The 24,648-nt window shown below is 42.7% G+C and overlaps 1 protein-coding gene across 2 annotated transcripts in view; it reads left to right on the top strand.

Annotated features, from left to right (window-relative positions):
- Positions 1-24,648, top strand: part of TTC27 (tetratricopeptide repeat domain 27) — a 136,067-nt gene that overhangs the window by 67,634 nt on the left and 43,785 nt on the right. For both annotated transcript variants that reach the window (XM_037066609.1, XM_037066608.1), the window contains exons 11-12: positions 4,004-4,099; positions 8,341-8,463. In XM_037066609.1, the coding sequence (XP_036922504.1) occupies positions 4,004-4,099; positions 8,341-8,463 (219 nt within the window). The remainder of the gene's footprint in view (positions 1-4,003; positions 4,100-8,340; positions 8,464-24,648) is intronic.

Genomic DNA, 24,648 nt, shown 5'->3' with positions numbered 1-24,648 from the left:
CCCTGCTTGTAAGCCACTGCAGCCTGAATGACTGCAGACTCCTGTCAGAAAGCTGTTCAGCCAATCTTTGGGTATATTTGATTAAGAACATACTTTTATAATAAATCTCACCTTCCTTCACACGCACACACAGAGTGTACTCCATAGCAAGGTGATCTGGCATAAGATCAGTCATACTTTTTCAATTAGCAGCTAATTTCTACTTGGCTCTCTAGAAAGCTGATAAAGACTTTGATGTCACACGAGCAAAAATGAACAGCCTTCAGTAAAAGGGTAGGTCCTTAGGGACTAGCTCCACTCTTTTGAAGATATGTGTGCCATACTTTTAGATATGAGCACATAAATAAAGTCTGAATCATACCAGACCTTGTTCAGAATTGTCTTTCTGTACTAAATCATTCTCTGCGTGCTAATTTTAAAATGTAGCCTTGATCTTCTCTAGTTTTGGGAGGAAGTTCTTTCTCTACTGAAAACAGCATTAGGAAGAAAGGACACACCATTGCTTTCTGGGGGTTCATTCTTTTTCCCCGTCTCACGGAGATACCCTCTGGTCATGGTCCTGGGGCTCCTGGAGGGCGTGAGCGATGTTACTGCATGGGCCTGGGGAGCCCACGTGCTCAAGTAGCTTCTCAAAGGATATTCAAAGTGTGTGTGCTTTGGGGTGAGGCTTGAGGAGAAAACAGCTTTTCAAAGGGGAGTCTTAAAACTCAAAGACAGTCTCATATCATGTTGGTGTACACACCGTGAAGTGGTCTCTGGTGGGTCCCAGTAGTTACTCCTGACTTTTTTGTTACTTGGTTCTCCCCCACCTCGGGACTGAACCCTGGGCTGTTCCTCTCTCTCCCCATCGTCATGCCTGTTTACCCACCTGTCTTTTGTCTCCCTCCTAGAGTACACTCTGTCTTGCTTTCAGTTCTTAATGATTGTTTTGGGTATATTTGCCTCTTTCTCTCTTTCTCTGTGATATTTACATCTTTCCTTAAAGACTGCCTCCTGCTTTAACTGTGACCAAGTGTCCATGACTTTCAGATCTGAAATTCATGATATTTAAAAACTAGAAAGACAAAATGGCAAGTGAAAGGGTGGGCATTAGTTTAGAGGCCATTTACCTAAATTTCTGGGTGTGGTGAAAGCTTGCAAAGTGTTGGTTTCTCACTGAGCACTTTGCTTATGACCAAGTTTATGAACGAGGATTCGCACATAGCCACCAAGCCTCCTCTCTGGTACAGTCCCTTTCTCCTAGTGCTCACCACCCTACCGTTGTTTCCCGACCGCATGGGTACTGGGGTTGCCCCTACGGAATGCACATGGTACTTGTGTTCAGCTGAGGGTGCCTCAAACTAACAAACTGCCTCAAGTGCTTAAAGTGAAATAAAACTCTCCATTGGTAAAGCCCTGTGCTCATAGCGAGTTGGGGTTGGGAAGGTCATGTGGAGGTCATTTCAAAGATGGGTGCCACTGTGGTTGAATGTCTCCCTTGTTGGAGAGGAACCTGGGACAGAAGCCAGGTCCCTTCACTTACAGCGCTGTTTCTCCTGGGAAGGGTCCAGTTTATTTGTATGGTGGAATCACTTACTGTGCCGACACGGTCTTCTTGTTTGTGTGAATGTAGTGCAATTGCTTCCAAGTGAGTTGCTAGAAATAATTCTACTCTGAAAAATCTGGTGGTGTACTGTAAATAGGTCCCTGATGTATATAGTAGATTAGCAAATACAAAAGGGTACTTTGAATCCAGTAGGGGAAGAAGGCCGAGAACAGTACGCCATCACCCTCTTCGTGTACTCATTGAGCGTTCTTAGTTTTGTTGGTGGGTGGGTCTTACTTTGGTGGTGGTTGTGCTTAAAGTGCAAAGAAGTGTGTTTTGTGCAGGAGTGAAAGTAGGTCAGAATTCTGTTTTTAATCTGTACCTTTACCTACATTTGTCCTCATGGAATTCCTGCGGAGCGCGTCTGCCTGCAGAAGGGCTCGGCCCGGGCGCCGGCACCAGCAGACGCTGGTTCTGTGCTCTGGCCTCCTGGGTCTTTGCCTCGGGAAAGCCTCTGAGGGTGTCAGCGGCACTTCCTCTGAGATCATCTACGAGTACCTCAAAGTATCTGAAATGCATAACAAATCTGCGTATTAATAAATCAGCAGGTATTTACTGAGTGCTTAATGTGTTTTAGCTAGACGCATTAACTACAGCAAACAGCATGCATTCTGTTTGAAAATAAAATATATTCACATGTAATTAGGGCTTCATAAAAGTAAGTGTTGTGATGTTGCTTTTGGCTTTATTATTATTATTATTAAATAAGCATTAGGGGTTTTTTTTCTTCCAGAGAAGGAAAAAAATCACTAAAAAGAAAAATTTGTGCCCTTTTTGATGAAGTAATTCAGTGAACCTTTTAGTTATGTGTTGTAACCATATGTATTCAGCCACAAGTTTTTCTTCTCTTTTCTCCTTCCTACAGCCAAACAGCTTTGGGCAGAAGCATGCAACCTTTTTGCTATTAAGTTTCTCTGAAGTAAGGCCAGAAAGCTTTAAAAATATTTTGACTGAGATGGTTTAGGAGTGTGGTTATGTCTCAATTTGTTCTGACTGACTTGATTGAATAACATCTTGGATTGTCAAACAAGTGATGTAATGAGTATCTTCTCATTCTACAGGATGTTCTGAAGCTAACATGCATTTCCCACCTGATGTGATAGAGGGGGGCAGTTCTGAGATCCCCCACTCAGAACCTGGTCTCCTTGTCTTGTGCTTTTGCTGGGCTGTGTTAGATCCTTGTCTTTTTGTTTCCTCTGAGGAAACTTGGACTTGCTGCTGCTGCTGCTTTTTAGATTTTCAATTTTAAAAATTAATTTTGTAAAAACTTGAAACAATTCCAAACTTACAGAAAAATTGCAAGTACATACAGTATGGTTTTCTGTCTGGAAGTATTGGCAACTAAGTTACCAACGTGGCACTTCACCGTCCTCAGGCACAAGGACGTTGTCCTACGTAACCACAGTGTGTGTATTAACGCCAGACAGTTAGCCTTGCCCTCTTCTTTCCATCAGTCCTCATATGGCGGTGCTGTGAAACTAGTCAGCTGGCAAAGAACAAAATGTGAGTGCTGTGTTATGCAAAGATGATCACAGTTTAGAGAGGGTCTGAAAAAAGATATGCTTGCTATGAACTGTGTGACAAATTCAGAGACAGGTGAAGATGATCGTGATAATAGGCTGCTTTTCCCGTCTTTGCTTTGGGACTCCCGAACATGTCTGCGTTCACTCTGGCGCTGAATATGCGAGCTCTTTTGATGCCTGATCACTGGTGGTGACGGCCTTAGGCTTTGCAGTTGGCTGTTGGTACCTCTTCTCAGAGTCAGCCATCTGGGACTTACAGATCGACTTCCCGATGTGGCTCTGGAAGTTGAGTTATTCAGTGTCAACCAGTGCAGGCATTTCAATGCAGCGGAGCGACTGGCTGTCCAATGCAGGCCGCTGTCCGCTGTCCCTGGTGCCCTGAGGATGGCCTCGCATGAATGAGTGTCCAGTCTGCGGCTCTGCTGCTGAAGAGTGAGAAAACTCCCTCTGTGTGCGCAGGCAGATCCGCCCTCCACCTTCATCTCGTTCCTGAGAAAATAGTCCTATACGACGTTCTTCATATAACTTTTCTCTGATTTATATTAGAAAGTGCCATTGTCCAAGTGGCGTTAGGGTTGTGAAACAGATATGCTAAAGGACAGTTTTTCTTAGAAATGTGAAAAGGCTGATTAATAAGGACAGTTCTTTAAAAGAACTATTATAGGAAATTTTAGTTTTAAAAACATTTTTCTGGTGAATTTTTAATACATGCGTTTACGTAAATGTTGGTTAATTTTAATGTTTTTTTAAAAGAGATTCAAGAAAAAATTTATACATCCCATCACCGTATCAGAGCAACTTGTATTTGTGTGTATTGTGTAACTTTTATAACAAGAACCTTTTTTGTGTTGAGCTATTACACATGGAGGGACTGATTATACCATGTGCTCCTAAGGCTCTTGCAGACCAATTTGAAGACAAGACTACGCCTGTACTGGAACGTCTGAAGGTCTTCTACTGCTGCCGAGTTCCGCCTCACTGGGCCGTGCAGGTAGTTTGCTTGTTGTTTGTCCCTGGGTGCACTTTGCATTTGAAAGATAAGTGCATTAGAAAAGAATTGTTTTCAGTTTATGTCTGTTTTCAGGTATTTCAGTGAAAAGAATAAAAATATCTGGGGATTGTCAGTTACTTCAAATAACTATTTTGATTACCGTGATATTAGACTTTTAAAACATTTTTAAAGAATTTAAAACTAGACAAACAGAATCCTTGAAATTAAATAATAGGAGAACCACAGAAGTTTTCATTTTCAAAATAACTTTTAATGTTTATTTATTTATTCCTCACCTGAGGATATATTTTTTTTTATTTATTTTTTATTTTTTTAAGATTTTATTTATTTACTTATCTTTAGAGGGGAAGGAGAGAGGGAGAGAAACATCAATGTATGGTTGCCTTTTGGGCATCCCCTGCTGGGAACTGGCCTGCAGGGAACCAGCCTGCAACCTAGACATGTGCCCTGACTGGGAATTGAACCGCGATCCTAAGGATATATTTATTGATTTTAGAGACAGAGGAAGAAAGGGGAACATTGATGGGAGAGAGAAACATCCTGTACGCACCCCGACCAGGGTTCAGCTGGCAACCTTTTGGTGCCTGAGATGATGCCCCGACCAAATGGGCCATCTGGCCTGGGCTCAAAATAACTTTTTACATTTATAAAACCTTTAAGGACTTTTCTGTCAAAGAATGAACCTTTGAACCAATTTGTTTAACCAGAAAGTGGGAGGCAGTGTTAACGTCATACTCTGGGTTGTGACTTGCCCTTAAACTTCAGGAACCACTTGCGATACATTCAGTTGTGACTTGCCCTTAAACTTTCCTCTTTTTGAGGACGTGAGATTACCTAGTGCAACTCCTGATGCCTCATGTTGTGGGTGAGATTCTGGTCCCCTGCCCCTTAGTTCTCCTGTTACAGGTTGGTTCCCTGTTTTTAAAATTTTTTAACACTGAAGACGATTTAGATACCTTGTCCAATTTCTTAGTTTCACAGTGAAGAAAATTGAGGCCTGCTGCACTTAAGTACACTTTTCCAGTGTTGACCAACTTTGATTGCAGACTTAGTATGAGGCATGCACTTCATTCTGCATCTCACACACGTTATTTTATTGCAACAATTTAGTGAAATGTCCGCATTTAACAGGTGAGGAAGCTATGACAGAGAGAGGTTAGGTGGAGTCAAATGGTGCCTGCCAGAAATTTCTAGATGACTTAGTACCTGTTGTCATTTGAGCCGGCTTTAAACTCACACATGCCACCCCACCGTTGCTGACTCTGGACTCCTGCTGTAAGATTTCAGACTCATTTATATTCTTATAAATGAGGGACCTAGGGGGCTTATCACACTTTAGAATTCACATTATCTATTGAAGGAGTCTCAGTAAACACGGACACCTAAAAAGCTCTGTTAGATCATCTCGAAGGAATAGCTTCATCACAGAGAAAGGTTAACAACTGGATTCTCTGGCATGTTGCTGACCATGACCTCTGAAATTTTTGGAGTGCTTTGTGGTGGATAAATGTGTCAGACTCTGGGCTATTGTGATGAAACATGTCTGTTGAGGGTGTAGCTTTTAATCTGTTTCTGAACAGAAGCATTAGGAAGATTAAATACTGTTCAAATAGAATTTAGGCTGTTTATTTTATCTGCATAGGAAGCTGTGGATTTTAGGATTTTTTGGCAGTTATTATAAACATCCTTTTTCATTTAGCAATTTAATTATTTTTCTCTATTATAGAAAATAACTGTATCTTCATGTATTGTTTTTAAAGATCAAGAAGTAACAGTTTATTGTAAAAAGAGAATTAGTCTTTGCTACTGGCTAGCCATGTGCTTAGGTGCCATAACCTTTTTATTTGTTAAGTGGAATGTTTAGATTACTGGACTGCACGAGTGTTAAGATTTATTCAAGCTCCCACGTGCCATGTTTATTTATTGAAAATATCCAGTCACATATCCCAAAATAGTCAAATTCTCGTATGCTTCATAGAATACAAAAGAATTGGACCATCCCCTTTATGTTGATAACATATTAACTTGCAATTTTCAGGTATATTTTCATTTTACTTTCAGATTTTGCCGATCCTAAATTCTCCATATCCATTAGCTTCTTAACTCTTAATATATATTGAATTTCGAAAGAGTAGTAAAAATGTTTTTAAGAGAAGGCAACACATTCTGTCCAATATGAAACCATAACTTACTGAAGAACCTCACGTACTTTTTAAACCTGTCTAGTATTATTTCCATTTCTGTAGGAAGAACCACGTGTAAACCCACAATATTTTTATTTTTAGTATGTTTAACCTTTACTAACCGTACCACTATTTGTCCATTTTTTTCTGTCAGGAACTGGGACAAGGGAGAGTAATGGGGGGAAAATGGGGACAACTGTAACTGAACAACAGTTTTAAAAAAACTGGGAAATTAGGTGGTTAAGTTTTTTAGAGTGTACTTCAAATAAATCTGAGTAGACCTGAGTGAGGAAGAGCCAGAAATGGCCTCGTAAAGTGCACCAGAGGTCGTAGCAGATTTTGTGTCAGTTATGTTGGCTCCTTGGAGTTTTTATTATTTATTTATTGATCTGTGTATTGGAGGTAAATTTCCTTTTTTCACTTTGGGATGTTATGACATATGACATTGTATTAGGGTTTGTTTTTTTTTAAATCCTCACCCAAGGACATTTTTTCATTGCTTTTTTTTTTTTAAGAGAGAGAACGGAAGGGAAAAAGGAAAGGAAAGAAATTGGTTGCTTGCTGTATGCGCCCAGACCAGGGATCAAACTGCCGCCTAGGTTTGTGCTCTGACCAGTGACTGAACCTGCACCCTTTTGGTTTCAGGATGACATTCCAACCATCTGAGCCATACTGCAGGTTGACATTATGTTAGCTTTAAGTATTCTACATAATGTGTTGGTATAGCTATATATTGTAAAATGATCACCACACTAAGTTTAGTTGACACCCATCACCTCATTTTTTGTCTTGTGATGAGAACTTTTAAGCTCTATCCTCTTAACAACTCTCAAATACGCAATACAGTATAGTCACTACTCTGTGCATTACGTCCCCAGGAATTACTTCTCTCGTAACTGGAGGTTTGTGCCTTTTGACCACCTGCACCCATTTCCCCCACCCTGACCTCCCTCCTCTGGCACCTGCCAGTCTGTTCCCTGGTTGTGTACAGAGTTCAGTTTGTTTGGATTCCACTTATAAGTGAGATCATACAGCGTTGGTATGATCTTATTTCACTTAGCATAATGCCCTCGAGGTCCACACAGGTTGTCACAAATGACAGGATTTCTTTCTTATGTATGGCTGAATAATATTCCATTATACATTTCTCACTTTTTCTTTATCTATTCATTTATCGATGGACACTTAATGCTGTTTTCATATCTTGGCCACTGTAAATAAAGCCATAATGAACATGGAGGTGCAGATGTCTCTTAGAGGTAATGATTTTGTTTTCTTTGTATAAATACACAGATGTAGAGTTGCTACATTATTTGGTAGTTCCCTTTTCAGTTTCTTTTAAAGATCTTATTTATTTATCTTTAGAGGGGAAGGGGAGGAGAGAGGGAGAGAAACATCAATGTATGGTTGCCTCTCGTGTGTCCCCTACTGGGGATCTGGCCCACAACCCTGGCATGTACCTTGACTGGGAATCGAACTGCGATCCTTTGGTTTGCAGGCCTGCGCTCAATCCACTGAGGTACACCAGCCAGGGCTCTTTTCAGTCTTTTGAGAAACCTCCACACTATTTTCCATAGCAGCCATGCTAATTTGCATTTCTATCAACCTTGCACAGGGATTTCCTTCTTCACATCCTCACCAACACTTGTTATCTTTTATCATTTTGATAGTAGTCATTCTAACTAGAGTTGTAAAAATCAATTTATTGTTCTCAGCTTTACAAATCAGAGATGTCATATATAGGATCTCTAGGTAAAAAAATAGAGTTTGCTTTTTAAGTTCTTCTGAATTCTTAAGAAAAAATTGATATATTGAGTATTTTGAACAGTTTCCAAATAATTTTTTTATCTGTCCTATAAGGTAAAGGTAAGTATTGAATCATTGCAAATTCCTAATTAATCGAGGTTGAGTTATATAAATTATGCATTTATTACAATAAGCAGACCATTAAAATGGCAGATTGGATATACCTGCAAATGATACAGGAATCTGCCTTTGTGTGAAGAAATGTTCATTATTCTAACTTGATTTTTCTAGCACCAACTTGCAAGTTTACTCTTCGAGTTGGGATGTACCAGTTCAGCCCTTCAGATATTTGAGAAGCTAGAAATGTGGGAAGATGTTGTCATTTGTCATGAAAGAGCTGGGCAGCATGGGAAGGTATGTAAGAGCGGAATTCCGTGTGCTGGCAAGAGCCGCCTGTCTTTGCCTGCCTTCTCACTTTTAACCCTGCTTTTGCCAGTAGTTTACTTATATTCCTTTTCTACCTTTCCCCCCGCCAGAAATCTTTTCAATGTTCTCTTTTTAGTGGTTTCTGTCGGAGCAGATCGTTTTGTGTGTCTGCATGCGTATGTGTATGTAAGAGGAAAGCAGGCCAAAACCGGTGCTCGGGAACGACTGTTGAAGGCTTTGAAGACCCTTCACATTCTGATCTCTCTCCCTAACTGACTCCTCCTGTAGGGCAGCTTCACAGTGAAATACTGGGAATTGTTTTACTCGCTGTGGGGTGTCCAGTGGTCAGAGGCTGTGGTCTGAAGGCAGGTGATCTGGGAAGGAGCGGCTGGCTGGGTCTGCGAAGAACATCCAAATGGGGTGATGACCCCTCGGGCAGGAGAGTTGTTAGGTGTTTAATACACACTTAGTTCTACCTGATGACACCCCAGGCAGGAGTGTTGTTAGGTGTGTAATACACACTTAGTTCTACTGTAGACGAGTCAAGAGAGAAAATGTTGCAATAGTTGCATCTATTGTTAATGTATTGTTTTTCCTCTCGTAAATGAACAGGATTTAAAAAATAAGAGCCTCTGTATTGTGAATATTTGTTAAAACTGACATATTGAAGTCATCTGTTATTTTGGATTAAAATTTTAAATGACTAAATTTCTGCCGTATATGCAAACTGAAGAAACCTCCAAACTGTCATTTGTATCCACAGTCAGCCCTTCCCTATCACCATAAAGAAGAAGTAGCGGAACAAGGACACGTGTGTCTGTTTCCTAAATCCCTTCTGAATTGTGTCGGTTTCAGACTGGCAGGAAAGCTCGCATGTCTTTCACTCCTCACTAATGGCACTGAAGGCCCTTGAATTGTATTGGCTTAAGGAGAAACTAGTTTGGGAATTATATTTCACTGTAGAAGATACATAATTACACTATTTTCATCCTGGGAAATAGCTCCATCCCCTAGTTTTCCAAATAAGGACTGGCATTTCTAATGCTTTGCCTCAGGTCACAAAGCCAGTTGTTGATCGTTGACCGGAGAGGTCGAATGGCAGAGTGGCGGGGAGCACAGCCTCTGGACCCAGGCCGTCCGGGCCGGCCACCCGCCCCTCCCTGGCCTCAGTTTTCTCGTCTAGAGGCACACAGTCTGTGACCTTCCAGGTTTTCATGGTGTAGTGTGTGTAAAACACATCGGATGGGGCTTCCTCACGGTGCTGAGTGTTTGCTGCTATTACTGCTGCGGTTCTAAGACACTTTTCACACTTTAACGCCTCTGCATTTGGGGCATGCCTGGCACTGGATGGCACCTCCCGGCTGCTGTCCATCGTGGGCAGCCTGTCGGGCTGGTACAGGCCTCATGGCAGCCGTATTTAATGCTGTTGTTTCGGTTGTGCCACGTACACGGTGTCAGTGCTACCCAGGCTGGGTAATTGCCATTGAAGTTGCCCTCAGAGAGATTCCATTCCCCAGGGAAGGACAGAAACAAAGTAGAGAAGTGTAAATTCGATGTTAGCGAAGTGAACACTTGTTACTGGAGATAATCGTCGCAATGCCATTGACTTTTTCTTGAAAACAACGGAGTGCTTTGTGGGAGCCAGGAAAGGGCAACACCTCCGAGTAGAGGAATATGTGTCTCGTACTGAGATGATAAGTAAAGGCTGCCATTTAAAACACTGCATCAAACAAAGGCAGGAAAAATCGCCAAATTTATCTGAATAGATTGAAAAAATATCAAAGTAGTGAGAGGCTGACATGATCCATTCAAGCCATTATGTCACAATTTAATTGAAAGCATTTTTTCTTTATTAGGTAAGAGTTAGTTATACAATTGATGGCATCTCAAATTTGATGGAATGTAGTATCATGTTTCTTCGGGGACTTAAACGTTTTGTCGGGCTCATTGCCTGGCACTGAAGGAGTACTCAGACGTTTGTCTAACAACGGGGCGAATGGCTGAATGAGTGAGTGTGTTGGCCGCGTGCCCCGGCAAGTCTGACGTAGTTCCTGTCCCATCGTTCTTCAACGTGCTGGTCTTTCACGTTGGTCAGTAACATAAATGATACCGTACATAAAAATACAGCAGTTTTTGAAATAGTGAAGCAAGTTGATGAATCACAAATACCCAAAGACAATTCTGAAATATTAAATTTATTTAATAACTTTTAGAAAGTATGGAAAGTTAGAGACTTTCTCTAACAGCAGAGGAAAAAATATACTGAATCCATCCCTTTTCAGATCATAGATTGACTATGTCCCCAAAGTAGCTGTGGCATTATTTTTTTCTAATTTGCACATGGCCTTGGGAGAAATGTCATAATAATGATACATTTTTATGTTTGCAATTATTTTAGAAAATGTACATATTTCAGTTTTTAGGAATGTACGGTTACTTACTTTGTCTTAAGTCTCTTGTGAGTTGCAGCCAAACATTCTCAAAGTCTTGATTTGAAAGGTTGATTTTAGCATTTTATTTGCTACACAAGAGACTTCCCTTATCTGTTTTTCTTAACGCTGTGTTTGCAGATTGGTTTACCAATAGACCCTAAAAAGTTTTGCTTCAAGTTGAAAGCAAGTGTTTTATTTCTAAAACAGCTCATAATCTTTTAGTGTTTGGTCACATGCCGGCAGTTGTCACTACATTCTGACTTAACTAGAAGTTTATGACATCTTAATCATTGAGTTTAGTGCTTAATGGCATAATTTCTTTTAAAAGGCAAATTCTGAAAAGTACCTAATTCTAATAATTGTTTCTGGTGCTCATGTTTGCACCTGCTATTGTAAAGGCCTTAGATTCTCGAATTTAGAAATTATCTTATGGAAATTCTGATTATTTAATGACCATTGGCAAAATAGCCCAAATTAATTTTGCTTGACTGAGGGATCAGACCTGGTTCTCATCTCTTAGCATTTAGTCTTTAGAAGTTATCTGGCACGTAATAGCAGTTTTCCCAGGCACATGGACTTCTTATTTTGCTGAGCAGATCTGGTCCTAGACGGAGAACAGAGGCTGAACCGCCCTGCGCACGGTGGCCGTGAGGGGCGGGGGCAGGGGATGGAGAGAGGCGGACTGGGGCTGTTCCCATTCTCTCTCGCTCCTGACAGACAGGGTGCACCTGAGATTGTGCAGCCTTTTCTTTCATTATACTCCATTTGTAGCCAGGGGCTCTGAAAATATTTTTCTCTAAATTGTAAGTACATGTTTTTAACATTTAACATTTTTAACAGCTGAGATTCTGTTAGCAGTTGGTTAGGGTTTGGGGTTTTTCCCTCTGTGTATGTGCTCATCCAAGTTGGGCACAGAGTTTCGGCAGGGCCAAACCACTTGTAGTGTCTTGGTTTTGCGGCATGGCTTCAGCTCAGGAACTTTGTACATGCTCTTGTCTGTGCAGAACCTGTCCTCCAGCGAACTCCTGCTTATTTCTTCCGGTTTCCTTTGGTGGTTCCTTTCCATAGTGAGTTTTCCCTGGGACCACCTTCCCAGATTTGGTGGTGTTCTCTGTGTGCTTCTGTGACACCCAGTACCACTGTCATTTCCCACTGGCTGGCTTATCTCCCCTACTAAACTGTGAGCTGTTTAAGAACCAGACTGTGTCTATGTTGTTTACAGCTGATTCCCCAGCATCCAGCACAGGCCTAGCACATACTAAGTGCCCGACAGTATTTGCTGAATGATGACTACTGAGTGTTCACTGACTGGTTGTTGCAGTGAAGCAAATCTTCAAGTAGACACTCCTCATGAACTTCACATTCGGTGAAGATACCTCCTCAATCCCTGCCACGCACATACCTGTGTGTTCTCTTTCCAAAAACAAATTATGAGATCTCTCTCCTCCCATTTAAACCTTTTTACTTTAGGAATAGAAATGGGGCAGGTTTCATTAAGAATAGAATTTTTATTCTTGCTCAGTAGATTCTAAAAATACCATAAGCATGCCGTTATTACATAGTGCAATTTTTGAATGCCTCTAATGTACTACATTCTTTATATAATTATTTTGTCTTCGTCATATGATATTTATAACTTCCAAAGTATGAATCGCGTTAGCTTTGTTAAGCCACAGAATTTGGGGTCTGAGCTCAGGCCTGCCTTTCCTCTGAAGCCCATACTTCTTTCCCCACACCTGCCTCCATCATGGCCGTTAACCCTTAAAAAAGTAGATATTCCATTTGTAACTTAAAACCTGTTTTGCTCATGTGAATGAGGAAAATAGGCAAAATAACAGAAAATACTCTTTAACTTGGCAGTACAAACAGCAGATGATCAGCTAATTGAATAACTAGGCCTGTTTTTAATTATTCTGTTTTATCTTGGACCTGGAATATTTATGTTGGCCAGTAGCCTTTGAAAAACCAAGCCCCAGAGCGTGGTGAGGTCGCACACATAGACACGAGAAGCAGTCAGTGAGCAGTCGGCTCAGTGACAGCGAGGACAGGCCTGGGCGCCCCACCCGGAAGAAGTCGCGCTGGGCATGACCGACTGGGCTGGGATGGGGAGGTTTGCACTTTCTACCTTTCAGCTGCCGCTCCTGGAACGAGAATTCAGACTTCGTTCTGCTGGAAGGACTGCCCTGGCCGCGTAAGAGTAGGTGGTGCTGCTCCCTTAGCTCTGCCTGTCGTCCTGTGCGCTGTGCTCGGGGTGTAGGCCGCCGTTCCAGTGGGCAGGCTGCGTCTCTGAGAACCAGCCTCTGGCACAGCAAGGGCAGGAATCCATTTCTGCTGCCTGCTTCAGGGAGGAAGACTGGGATTAGAAAACGTGCCCCAAGTTGCCTGAGCTAGCAGCACATATGTACACAGTTTTTAAACCTAAAGCTGTTGTCAGGTGGCCGAATCTGTTAGTGGCCGTAACATTCTTAGCCTGCCCCATTTTTCTGTCCCCTTGGGACAAGCCTCTCCCTGCTCAACCTACTCCTGTCACTTCTGTAGTCCTTGGAGATATCTTTACAGTTAGTACCGTCCCCGGGTCCTGAGCTCATTCCTCCTCCTTCATCTTCGTCCAGAGGGCTTCTTAGAGTTGTCAGTTTGCCGATTCCCCATTTCTTTCTTTCTTTCTTTCCTTCCTTCTTTCCTTCCTTCCTTCCTTCTTTCCTTCCTTCCTTCCTTCCTTCTTTCTTTCCTTCTTTCCTTCCTTCCTTCCTTCCTTCCTTCCTTCCTTCTTTCCTTCTTTTTCTTTTTCTTTTTCTTTCTCTTTCTTTCTTTCCTTCCTTCCTTCCTTCCTTCTTGCTTTCTTTCCTTCTTGCTTTCCTTCTTTCCTTCCTTCCTTCCTTTTCTTTCTGCCTTAGACAGAGGGGAGGGGAAGGGAAGGAGGAAGAGAAATATCAATGTGTTTGCCATTCACGCAGCCCACCACTAGGGGCCTGGTCTGCAACCCAGGCATCTGTCCTGACTGGGAGTCGAACCAGCGGCCCTTTGGTTTGCAGGCTGGTGGTACTCAAGCCACTGAGCCACACCAGCCAGGGCCAATTCCCTATTTCTCTATACTGACCAGAGCAAAGTGAGATGAGCACCACTCTTATCATATATTAGAATGTAAAATTCTGTCTGCTAATTCTCAAAATCGAGGCACAAGTCATAGCTAGGAAGGGCATGCAGTTGGCTAGACCTGGCATTCGAACTGCCTTTCTGAATAAAAGCACCTACTCCTCACAGATCTTCGTAGGATTGGAATTCTGTAGAATGGATTATGCAACACAGTTTCCCAGAGATGTGTCGGAACTGTTCTGGTTCTAAGAGAGCCAACATACCCTAGCTTAGGCAGAAAAAGGTGTGGGTGGCCGGGGAACTTACTGGTTCATACAGTTGAAAATTCTTGTAGACCTGTTTGTCACGGACCTGCATGCAGAGGGAGCCCCACGATGTCACCGTGACTTTGTAGCTCTCTCTGTGAGGCAGGCAAGATGGGTCCAGGAAGCCCAGGTTTAGTAATCCCAGTGGGAAAACACCGTCAAGTCCATGGCTCTAACAGAAGGGTTCCCCTGGAGACCGAAGGGCCGGAGGCCTCTGCCCTGTCTCTGATCGAGCCCATGGGAGGGCTTCTCCCCAGGGAAGAGCAGTTCTGTTGCCAGGAGGTCAGGAAGGGGTGCTGAGCAGGAGAACTAACTGACGTGCACTGTAGGGCGGGAGTTCAGTGCTCCAGGTGTGGAGTTGTAAGAGGCACTTTGTGTGGCTTACACAGTGTTTTAAAAAACGTTAAACATGGCCCTGGCTGGTGTAGCTCAGTGGATTGAGCAAGGGCCCGTGAACCACACGATCGCGGTTCGATTCCCAGTCAGGGCACATGCCTGGGTTGCAGGCCCGTTCCCAGCAGGGGACTCACGAGAGGCAACCATACATTGACATTTCTCTCTTTCTCTCTTTCCCTTCATCTCTAAAGATAAATAAATAAAATATTTTAAAAAACAGTAAACATTTTCAGGCTATTTCATTTAAAAATCTGGATGTCTTAACTCCTCTTAAAGAACCCAGGGAGGTGGAACCCCTGGCTGGGATTCCCACACGGCTGCACTAATGGGTTGGATCGCGCCACGGCTCCTGTTCGGTGTGCTCACTCACCAGCCTCTGTTCGTCCCAGCAGTTGGCAGGGATCCCCGGGCATCTGAGTGGGTGGCGTTCACTGTGAGCAGCGCGGGCTTCTCAGGTGGAGTAGCTGGAGTGTAGTTCATTCTAGCCATAACTGTAGGTTCTGCTTACGTCTTGTCTGACTTAATTTTGTACCTACATTCATGATGTGTGATCATCGCCACAGGTTTATGCTAAGAGGAATAATTAGGTGCATACAATTAAAAAATAAAACAGATTGTTGAGACAGCCTGGGTACGTAAGCTGTGTGTGTGAGGATAGGGGAGTGGTCTGTGAGGTTTGCAGCTGACGGGCTTCTTGCAAGCACCTCAGATTCATCACAGCCGGTTTCCCTTGTGTGTGTGACTTTGTATGTTGGGGAATGTATCTTTGTGTGATTTAATAGACGTTTAGGTAACACAGTCCTTGTATCCTAGAAGGGTACACATCTGTATTTTTCTGTAGGAGAGAAGCGACCCCATAGGCGTTCTGTGAAGGTTCCTGGCCACCCGCATTTTAATATTGCAGAAGTGATTTTACTAGCCCTTAATGCTTTATTTATGTTCACTGGGCATATCTTTTGTCATTCTGTATTGGATCATAAACTGAGTGGGTAAGTGGAGGAGGTGGGAGAACATTTTGGAAAGAGTGAAGAAGCCTGAGGAATGCAACACAACTAATTAGGGGAAGGAAATATATTGCCTTGAAGCATTGCCCTTGGGAAAGAGAATTCTGTTGGCAGAACAGAGAGGTGTAGGAGCTCGAGGAGGAAAAGAGTTGATTTCTAACAGAAACATGTGAGATAGAAATATGAGGGAAGAAGAGGCCAGTTCAGACCCAGCTCTGGTGTTTCTGACCTATTTTAGAAGCTGCCTCACTCTGGCCTCAGACCTTTCCTTCCAGTGGATGAGGTGCCTGGAATTAGTACTGTTTGGTCACAAGAGGTTGCATACCACCCACTCTCTGTGTTCTTTTTTATTTCTGTTGATTTCAGAGAGAGGGAGAAATGAAGGGAGAGGGAGAGAGAAGCATCGGTTTGTTCCACTTATTTATGCATTCGTTGATGGCTTCTTTGACTGTGCCCTGACCAGGAATCAAACCCACAACCTTGGCATATTGGGATGACACTAACCAACCCAACTCCCTGGCCAGGGCCTCTATAGTCTTCATTTTTACAAGCGTTTCTGTAGGTGTGAGTTAGTGGAGGAAGTATCTGAAATCCTCAGTACCTTAGCATTTGCAAATGTGAAGTTTCTCCTGAGTACTATTAATCTCCCATTTTTATTTTTTTGTCTTCTTTGATAAATGTTGAAAACACTAGGTCTGGGCGATAGGTCTTTGGACTCTGGTGAATCTTCATGGTTTATAATACAGCACAACAAGAAGTAGGATCAACATTTTGTGGAATGGCACATTTTGACTCTGCAGGTGCTGTAAGGGTGAGGTGGGGTTCCTAGGACTCGTGTCCTGTCTTGAGTGTAGGTGCCTGTGCGGTACTGTGGTCCCTTATAGTCTTCGTTATTTCCATAAGGGTGGTAGTCATTTCTTCTCTTTTATTTCTGGTGTTAGTACCATGAGTGTAAAGAACCAACCGACTTTTGGTTTGTTTCTTTCTTTTGTTTTTCTATTTTTTATTTTATTTATTTACACCCTAATTTTATTATTTTCTTTTAATTCTTTTAGTTAGGTTTACTCCTCTCTTCCTAGTTTCTTATGGTGAAAGATTATTGATTTGAAATCTCTTTCCTTTTACAGTATGGGTTTTTATAGCCATGAATTTTCCTCTAAGCACTGCTTTCACTGCACCCCATAAATTTGGGCATTTTCGTTTATCTCAAACTGGTTTTAATTTCCCTGTGATTTCTTTTTCCACCTATTGGTTATTCAGAAGTGTGTTAATTTCTACATATTAGTGATTTCCCCAAATTTCTTTCTGTTACTGATTTCTACTTTCATCCCATTGTGATTAAAGAGCATACTTTGTATACTTCAGTCGTTTCAAATTGATTGAGACTTTTTTTTACAGCCCAACATGTAGTGTATCCTGGAGACTGTTCTGTGTACACTCGAGAAGAGTGTGTATTCTGCCGTTGTTGGGTGGAGTGTTCCTTAGACATCTGTTAGGTCTGGATGGTTTGTAGGGTTGTTCAGTCTCCCATTCTGTCCTTTGTGTGGCTGCTCCATCTGCCTGCACTGAGAGTGGGACACGCAGGTCTCCAAATAGTGTCATTGAGTCCAGGACTTCTCCCTTCCCCTCTGTCAGTGTTCGCTTCATGTCGTCTGGGGCTCTGTTGTTAGGCAAATATATGCACTTATGATTATTACATCTTCTTGATGGAGTGAACATTTACCATTAAAATAAGCCTTTCTTTGTTGCACTAACAATTTTTGTCTTAAGGTGTGTGTTTTGTCTGATATTAGCATCAGCACTCAAGCTCTCTTTTGGTTTCTGTTTACGTGGTGTGTCTTCTTTCATTTTTCCCCCACTTTGTGTGTCTGAATCTAATGTTTCTCTCATAGACAACATAGCAAGATCATCTAAAAATTCTTTTCTGCCTCTCTCTGTCATGGATTGGAATGTTTCATCCCTTTACATTTAATTTGTTTACTGATAACTAGGATGTATGTCGGTCATTTTGTTATTTGTTTTCTGTATTATCCTACTGTATTTTTCAGACTATAAGATGCACCTGCTTCCAAATTTGGGACGAAAAGGGGGTACATCTATAGACCAAATGTAGTTTTACATTTACATTGGTGAAATATTATGTTATTTATGTTACTAAATATTTTACCACATTTTTTACTTAAAATTTTTTTCCTTTTTTTGATTTTTAAAAAATATTTTATTTATTTTTAGAGAGAGGTGAAGGGAAGAAGAGTGGGAGAGAAACATCAGTGTGTGGTTGCCTCTTGTGTGTCTCCTACTGGGGACCTGGCCTGCAACCCAGGCATGTGCCCTGACAGGGAATCGAACCAGTGACCCTTTGCTTCACAGGCCCATGCTCAATCTAAAAATTTTTTGTTTGTTTCCCTCCTCTAAAACCTAGTTGTGTCTTAAGGTCTGAAAAATGTGGTATGTTCCTTTTATTTTCCCATTACTGCCCGCTTTTTGGCTAAATGGGTATTTTCTAGTGTACCGTTTTAAGTGTCTTGTCATTTCTTTTACTGTTGTTTTGAGTTATTTTCTTTGTCATTATACTAGGGGTTATTCAAAATAGCAGATTTCAGGTGTTTATAAGACTGTCACTTGGGTGCCCTCAGAAGTGGTTTCTAATGATTGCTTTTTTGTTCCAGGTAAGGTCCATGCATTCTTGTTTCTTTGTATGTCTTTGTAATTTTTTATTGAAAATTAGGTAATATAATGTGGCAACTCTGGAAATCAAGTTGTTGCTACTTGTGCTTTGTTTGATGATGTTTGACTCATCATGTAAAATACAGGGTGGGGCAAAACAGGCTTACAGTTGTTTGTTTGGAGCACAATGCAGTAATAATAACAGGAATAAACTGTTTCCCATATTCACAACTGTAAACCGACTTTTGCTCTGCCCTCTAATAGTCTTCATCTTGTGTAGCCACTGAGATCTTAGGCTGATTAGCTTAATAGTCAACTAATCATTGGACAGAAAACTTCTTCAATGCCTGAATCAGTGAGTCCCGTGGTCTTTGCTAATGGGCTGTGTGTGTGTGTGTGTGTCTGTGTTCAGGCATGCTCTGCCTTAGCTTTCTCTAACCGCTTTTGCAAAGCCTTCAAGGTCAGCCTGAGGGGAGAGCTTAGAGCTTTCTCGATTCTTTCTCGAACATGTGCACCTGCATGGCTTCCTAGATTTCCATGAATACACTGGAATTTTCTGGAAACCCTTATGTAAAGCTCATTTCTCTCTTTTTGGTCAGCCTGTTGTTTGCCCCAGCTGTCATTTACACGCCTCAGCCAGCTGCATAATGAATCGGAGTTGTTTTTGACGAGGTCTTTTTCAGTGGGCAAGTTCAGAGTTAGGTTAGATAAAGACAGCCACCAGACAGGTTGTATGACGATAATTTTCTGGGACTTGAGACTGTGGAGGAGCTACAATCCCCTCTGTTCCCTCTGGGGCTGCCAGGCCGCTCCCCTCCGTGAAGGCTGCTGGTTTTCCAGGCCGCTGCAGACTGGAGACGGGGGAGATGACTGGGACAGGTCAGAGTGACAGAAGGCTTGTTGTTCGCACCAAGATTTTGCCTTTTTGTGATAAACACTTGCTGAATTTTTTCAGGTCTTTGGTTAATTTCCACAGTTCCCAAAAAGTTGATTTTAACTTTTTTTTTTTTGCCAGTTTTCTCGTTGCTTTTGTAGAGCAGGGGATTTTCACAGTGGTAGTTCCTCATGCCATCATTTTTGTGGATGCTTGCGGAACACAGGGCAGGTATTGAACCTGATTTTCAACTCAGTATCTTTGTTGTGGGACTGACCAGTTGACTGAGGAATCTAAACTTTTATTTCGTTGTCTTAAAATGGGCATATTAGTATCTATCTTTCAGAATTATTGTAGGTATTAAGTGAGACAATGCATTTAACAATATAGTGGGTAAAAGCGAATGTGTAAATTTTGTCAAAAGAAAGGATACATAAGGAGTTTCAAAGGCAAAAATGAAAGAAAGATTGCATCATTCAGGTTTTATTGATAAAGGCAGAGCCACTTTTTGGAAATACTAAAGGAATTACATCTAACAGATGTGGGAAGAAGAGTCAGGCGCAAATGAAGGTGTAGGAGAGAGAGTAAGAGGATGGGGTAAAAGTCACTTGCCCGTCTACTCAAGTGTCTGCCCAGGGGGGGAAGTCAGAACTTATGGGGCATCTGAGAAGCCAGCAGCCTGTGGGAAGCCGTTGTGTCTGTGTAGCTACCAGCCTGTGGGTGCACAGTGACAGGTCTGTTGGTGGGCTCTGGGGTGCTGTCGGTTTTCAGGGCCGATTAACGGAAAGAGGAGCTGGACACGCAGAGCTGGGACAGCCGGGATTTTCAGGACATCGCTGTACCTTGGTTGACACTATATTTAACCACATCAGCCTTCCAAGATAAAGGCTGTTGCTTTACGTCTGCCTTTCAAATTCCTAACAAGTTCCCCTTCTAGCCAGTATTAAATATGATTGAATATTAAAGCATTCTCAGAGCATATAAGAACAAAAATACCTAGTAACACATAATCATTTATTTTACATGTCTGCTTTATTTATGCATGAGTTCTCTGGAGGTAATATATCAAATGAATTTTTATAAATTGAACATTTTCCTAATAAGTTACAGTATCACAAATATAATTTCCTATTGACATCGGCATACAGTTCTTTTTAATGTAGGTTTCTTGAGTTTTGTTAGCAGTATGTCATCAAGGTCATGGGCTGAAGTCTAATGGGATGGTGAGACAAGCAAGATTCTTGTGGACTAAATTATACCACCAAGTTCATGTAATTGTGAGGCGAGATAGGAAAGTGTACTTCTCTTGGTGTGGTGAACACCCACTCTATCTGATGTTGTCTGGTTACTAAGTAGAAAAAACATACTTGCTGTTTCAGTACTTGGTTACCAGGTTTCAGCAGCTGTGATGATTGGTTCCAGGTCACGTCTGGAACAATAGGTATGATGAGGTCCAGCATTACACTACATTTGTGATAATCTTTGACATTTTCCAGGACTCATCTGGGTTCTGCTTGGTTTAAATGGATAGGTTAAACCGCCCATAGAACCACATACACAAACACACACTTCACACTATCTTTCAAATTTCTGATGGTGGGACCCATTTCTGTGGTTTGCGTAGATATGCAGTATCACTTTGGATTTTTTTTTTGTAATGGAGGGGAATCTTCAGGAGCTTCCCCTTGGCCCTTTATTCTGCCATAGCGCTCACTGCGGGCTCTGTTGGTTCTTGATATTTCTAACTCACTTCTGCATCCAGGACTGAGTAGGTCGGAGACTTCCTAGGCCTACCGTGGATAGACTGACTTCCATAAACCCTCCACCTCATCATGGTGGTGTTCTGAGTCCCAAAAGATTAGCAGTAACTGAGAGCTAATCAGCCCTGAGAAGTTATTTCTTTTTCCCCAGGATACTGTTATCTGGTCAGTGGTCACAATTACTCCCTTGGGGAAGGCTGGAGAAGAAGAATTATGGTATTTATTTATTGTTTTTCTGAGTCTGTGAAGTGATCCAGGGATAGGAGTCAGGTGAAGGACAGTGTTTTAGCCTCATGACTCAGGTCACACATCTGGTCTCCATGCCTGGATGATGGCCATGTCTTCTTTCTTTCTCCTCCCTCTCCTCCCCCTCCGCTTTTTAAAATATAGATCAGGTTTGAATTTAGTTGTCTGTCCGTCTAATTTGGTCCTAAGTCTTCATGATCAGCCACCACCTGAGATCCATGCTACTGCACTATTCTAATAACCACTCTGGCTGTGCCTATTGCAAATAAGTACACTCTTCTGGCTTCCAGGGTTGAAGCCGGTCTCCGTTACCTTGTGTTCTAATCATCACTACTGAAATCAGGAAGCTCGTTTCAATAGAGGGATCTTCAGGCTTTTCTCCCAGCTTACTTGGGACATCTACAGTACTATAGCACTTTTGAGGGTGCTGGGCCTTCATACCTAATTTATTCCTCAAAGCCTGGGTCCTCATGGGGTACATAGTTAGGGGTTTCAAATGATACATTAACAACAACCCTTTTCTTCTCAGATGTCAGATTTTTCCCTCCACATTATGCCAAGGAATTTCTGACATCTGAACTTCAGTTTTGGCCATGTTTGAGTCAAGGTCTTGGTCAAGCAGTTGAACAAATGGTGTAGAGCCGTCTCCAGCTGCTCAAGTTAGCACTGTGAATCGAACATTTCTGATGAGCATCTAAATTCAGCTGATGTAAAATTACGATCCTTTTTGCCCATGGTCTAACACCTTTAGACTCTCTTTTTCCACATGATCCCAAGGTTTTTCCTCTGGAAGTTAACAATACCTTGCAGTTCTTTTTGTGTGTCAGTTTCTTGAAATGTCTGGAGGCAGTGAGGGATAGAAGGGGTCAGGGATGAGGGGGACTGGCCTTCTCTTGCAAGGTAACCCCCCGAACTGCAGCCATTGCTGTCTTTGAGCACGATGGCACTTGTCTTATCAGTGTCCAACACTGCTGGACACTCAGGAGTGTTTAGGGTTTCTGTTAGCCGAGTCATCCCAGAGGTCCCCATTTTAATCCTCCCTCCCTCCCTCTCTCCCTCCCTTGATTTATGGGTTTATTTTGGGTCTTGTGCTTTCATTAATCAGTGTCCTTCTTTGCTCTAACCCTCTTGCTTTAAACGACCGTTGCAGTTATTACTGCTATGTAACAAACCCTATCAACCTAGGTGGCTTAAAACAGCAGCAATAATTTATCTCTAATTGTTTCTGTGGAACAGAAATTTAGGAGCAACTTGACTGGCCAGTTGTGATGTGAGAAAGGTGAGGCAATACAATATTAACTGTAAATGAATGTTGCTAAGTTGAAGATGCACAGGAGTGGCCCTAGAGCAATTTTTAAAAAATAATAGAAGGATGTGTGGCTAAAAGTAAGAGAGGAAATAAGATGAATGGCCAACACATTCTCGACTAACCCGGTCCGACGCCTGACCTGTCACAGGGAACCGGTGGGGCTGAGGTTCGGCGGTCCTGCAGGAGCCGCGCCTGCAGTGTTGTTCGGCTGTACCAGCGTGACAGGTACGAGGGAGAAGTTCTTTTAGGCAAGCACAGAAATTCCCCGAGTGTCATTTTCTTTGTGTGAGCCGCGCAGTGAATTTCAGAGCAGCCAGCCGACCTTCCAGTCCTGCGTTCCCCCCCAGCGTCCTGTCATCCAGTGCTCAGAGCCCGGCGTCACATGGGCGCTTCTTTCTAAGTGTCAGTGGATATCGTGGACCAACAGGGTTCCACTCACTCTTCCACGGTCACTGGATCCCCAATTTCTTTAACTCCAGCCAGACTAGATAACTAATTACTGATGCTCGGTTTCTACAGGGGTGTGTTGCCTACAAGCACTTCTGTAACCAGTTACTGTGACGGCCATTGTGTAATTGCAGACCTCAGAATCTGCTCAAACTGGTTGAAGCAGGAAAGAATGTGTTAAGTGAATTAGCCTTCAGAATTTCTGAGAGGGTGTGGGTATCAGCTTTCAGGACCGGGCTGCCAAGAGAATTGCCTTCCACTGTGCTGTGCGGTCTTTCAGCAAGAATTCCGCTGTGACTGTAGTGTGTTACAGTGTGTTACATTTTGGTTGAATACATCATATGCATATGTATGTGTGTGTAAATATGTATATGGTTAAATACATTAATAACTTGTATTGTCTGTGAATATGGATTGTATTTTAAAACATTATATTTATTTTGGTTATTTGGGACTTAGAACCGTTTTTCCTTAGAATCTCTTTTATAAATTTTGTTTCCATTTTCAGAGTTGTCTTAAAAAGCCCGCATAACCCATACTGTCTTAGAAATGCAAAAGAGCCAGCACCCAGAGAAAGCAGAAATTTGGAAGCAGGCTGACTTTTGAAAGATTGCACAAAAATTATACTGGTAAAGTTAAGAATTACGGGTATGCCCAACCCAAAGACAGTTAAATGCATGGACTGCACGATTGCCAGCCACGTAGGTTAGAGTCCAAAGAACCCATCGGCTCCTGCAGGGTGCTTCGCGAGCGTCTACACCCATTGAGGCCGTGGCTGTCGTGGCGCCTCTGGTGACTCCCCTGCGGGTTCTGAGAAGCTGTTTTTGTGGGAGGAGGGGAAGGAGCCCTACTGCCCAGCTTCCTGCTCCCCGTTGAGACTGATCAGAGGCGGGGTAATGGACATGGTGGGCACAGTGGACTGTTTTGTGGTAGCCAGGACAGCATAGCATGGGTGATGAGCTGCACGCGCACTGTGGGCCTGTGAGGACCACACCCACACCTGTGCAGCAGATGCTTTCTAACTTCTAGAGTGAATGGACCCTCTGGAAGCACGTAAGTCTTGGGATGGCAAATTTTGTCTGTGAGGTAAGATGCAGTTTGGTGAAGGGGCAGGGGTTTAACCACACCTGTGAAATTGTACCCCCTTCCTTCTAACTGTCTCAGCAGTCCCCGGCTCCCTGAGCATACATTTGCTGTTGGATATAGGTGAAGTGAAGGTGTTGCTCTAACAAGCGGGGAGCAGAGCACTCGGGAGCTAAATGAGCCCCCCGATATCATGGACACCTCTGCCCACTGCCCGTCCTGAGGATTCCGGGTGCCAGGGAGCAGCATTCGCCTCTGATTTCTTATCCTTTCTCACTTGTACCACGTTTATTTTTGTTTTCCCCTTCTTATTCAGCCCGTGTCCTCAATGCATGAAATAACCAGGTTGTTTCAAGCCCTGACAATAAAATTTGGGGTCATGTATGGTGAAAGATCTACATTCCTTAAAAAATAGCAATTTCAGGCCCTGGCTGGCATAGCTCAGTGGATTGAGCGCGAGCCTGCGAACCAGACGATCGCGGTTCGATTCCCAGTCAGGGCACATGCCTGGGTTGCAGGCTGGTTCCTTGCAGGCTAACTACCAGCCGGGGATGCAC

This window comes from Sturnira hondurensis, unplaced genomic scaffold (assembly GCF_014824575.4).
Source record: "Sturnira hondurensis isolate 20B ecotype Veracruz unplaced genomic scaffold, ASM1482457v3 Scaffold0016663, whole genome shotgun sequence".
Lineage (NCBI taxonomy): Eukaryota > Metazoa > Chordata > Mammalia > Chiroptera > Phyllostomidae > Sturnira > Sturnira hondurensis.
The sequence above is the reverse complement of the archived record's forward strand: the minus strand, read 5'-3'. Positions and strand labels throughout refer to the sequence as shown.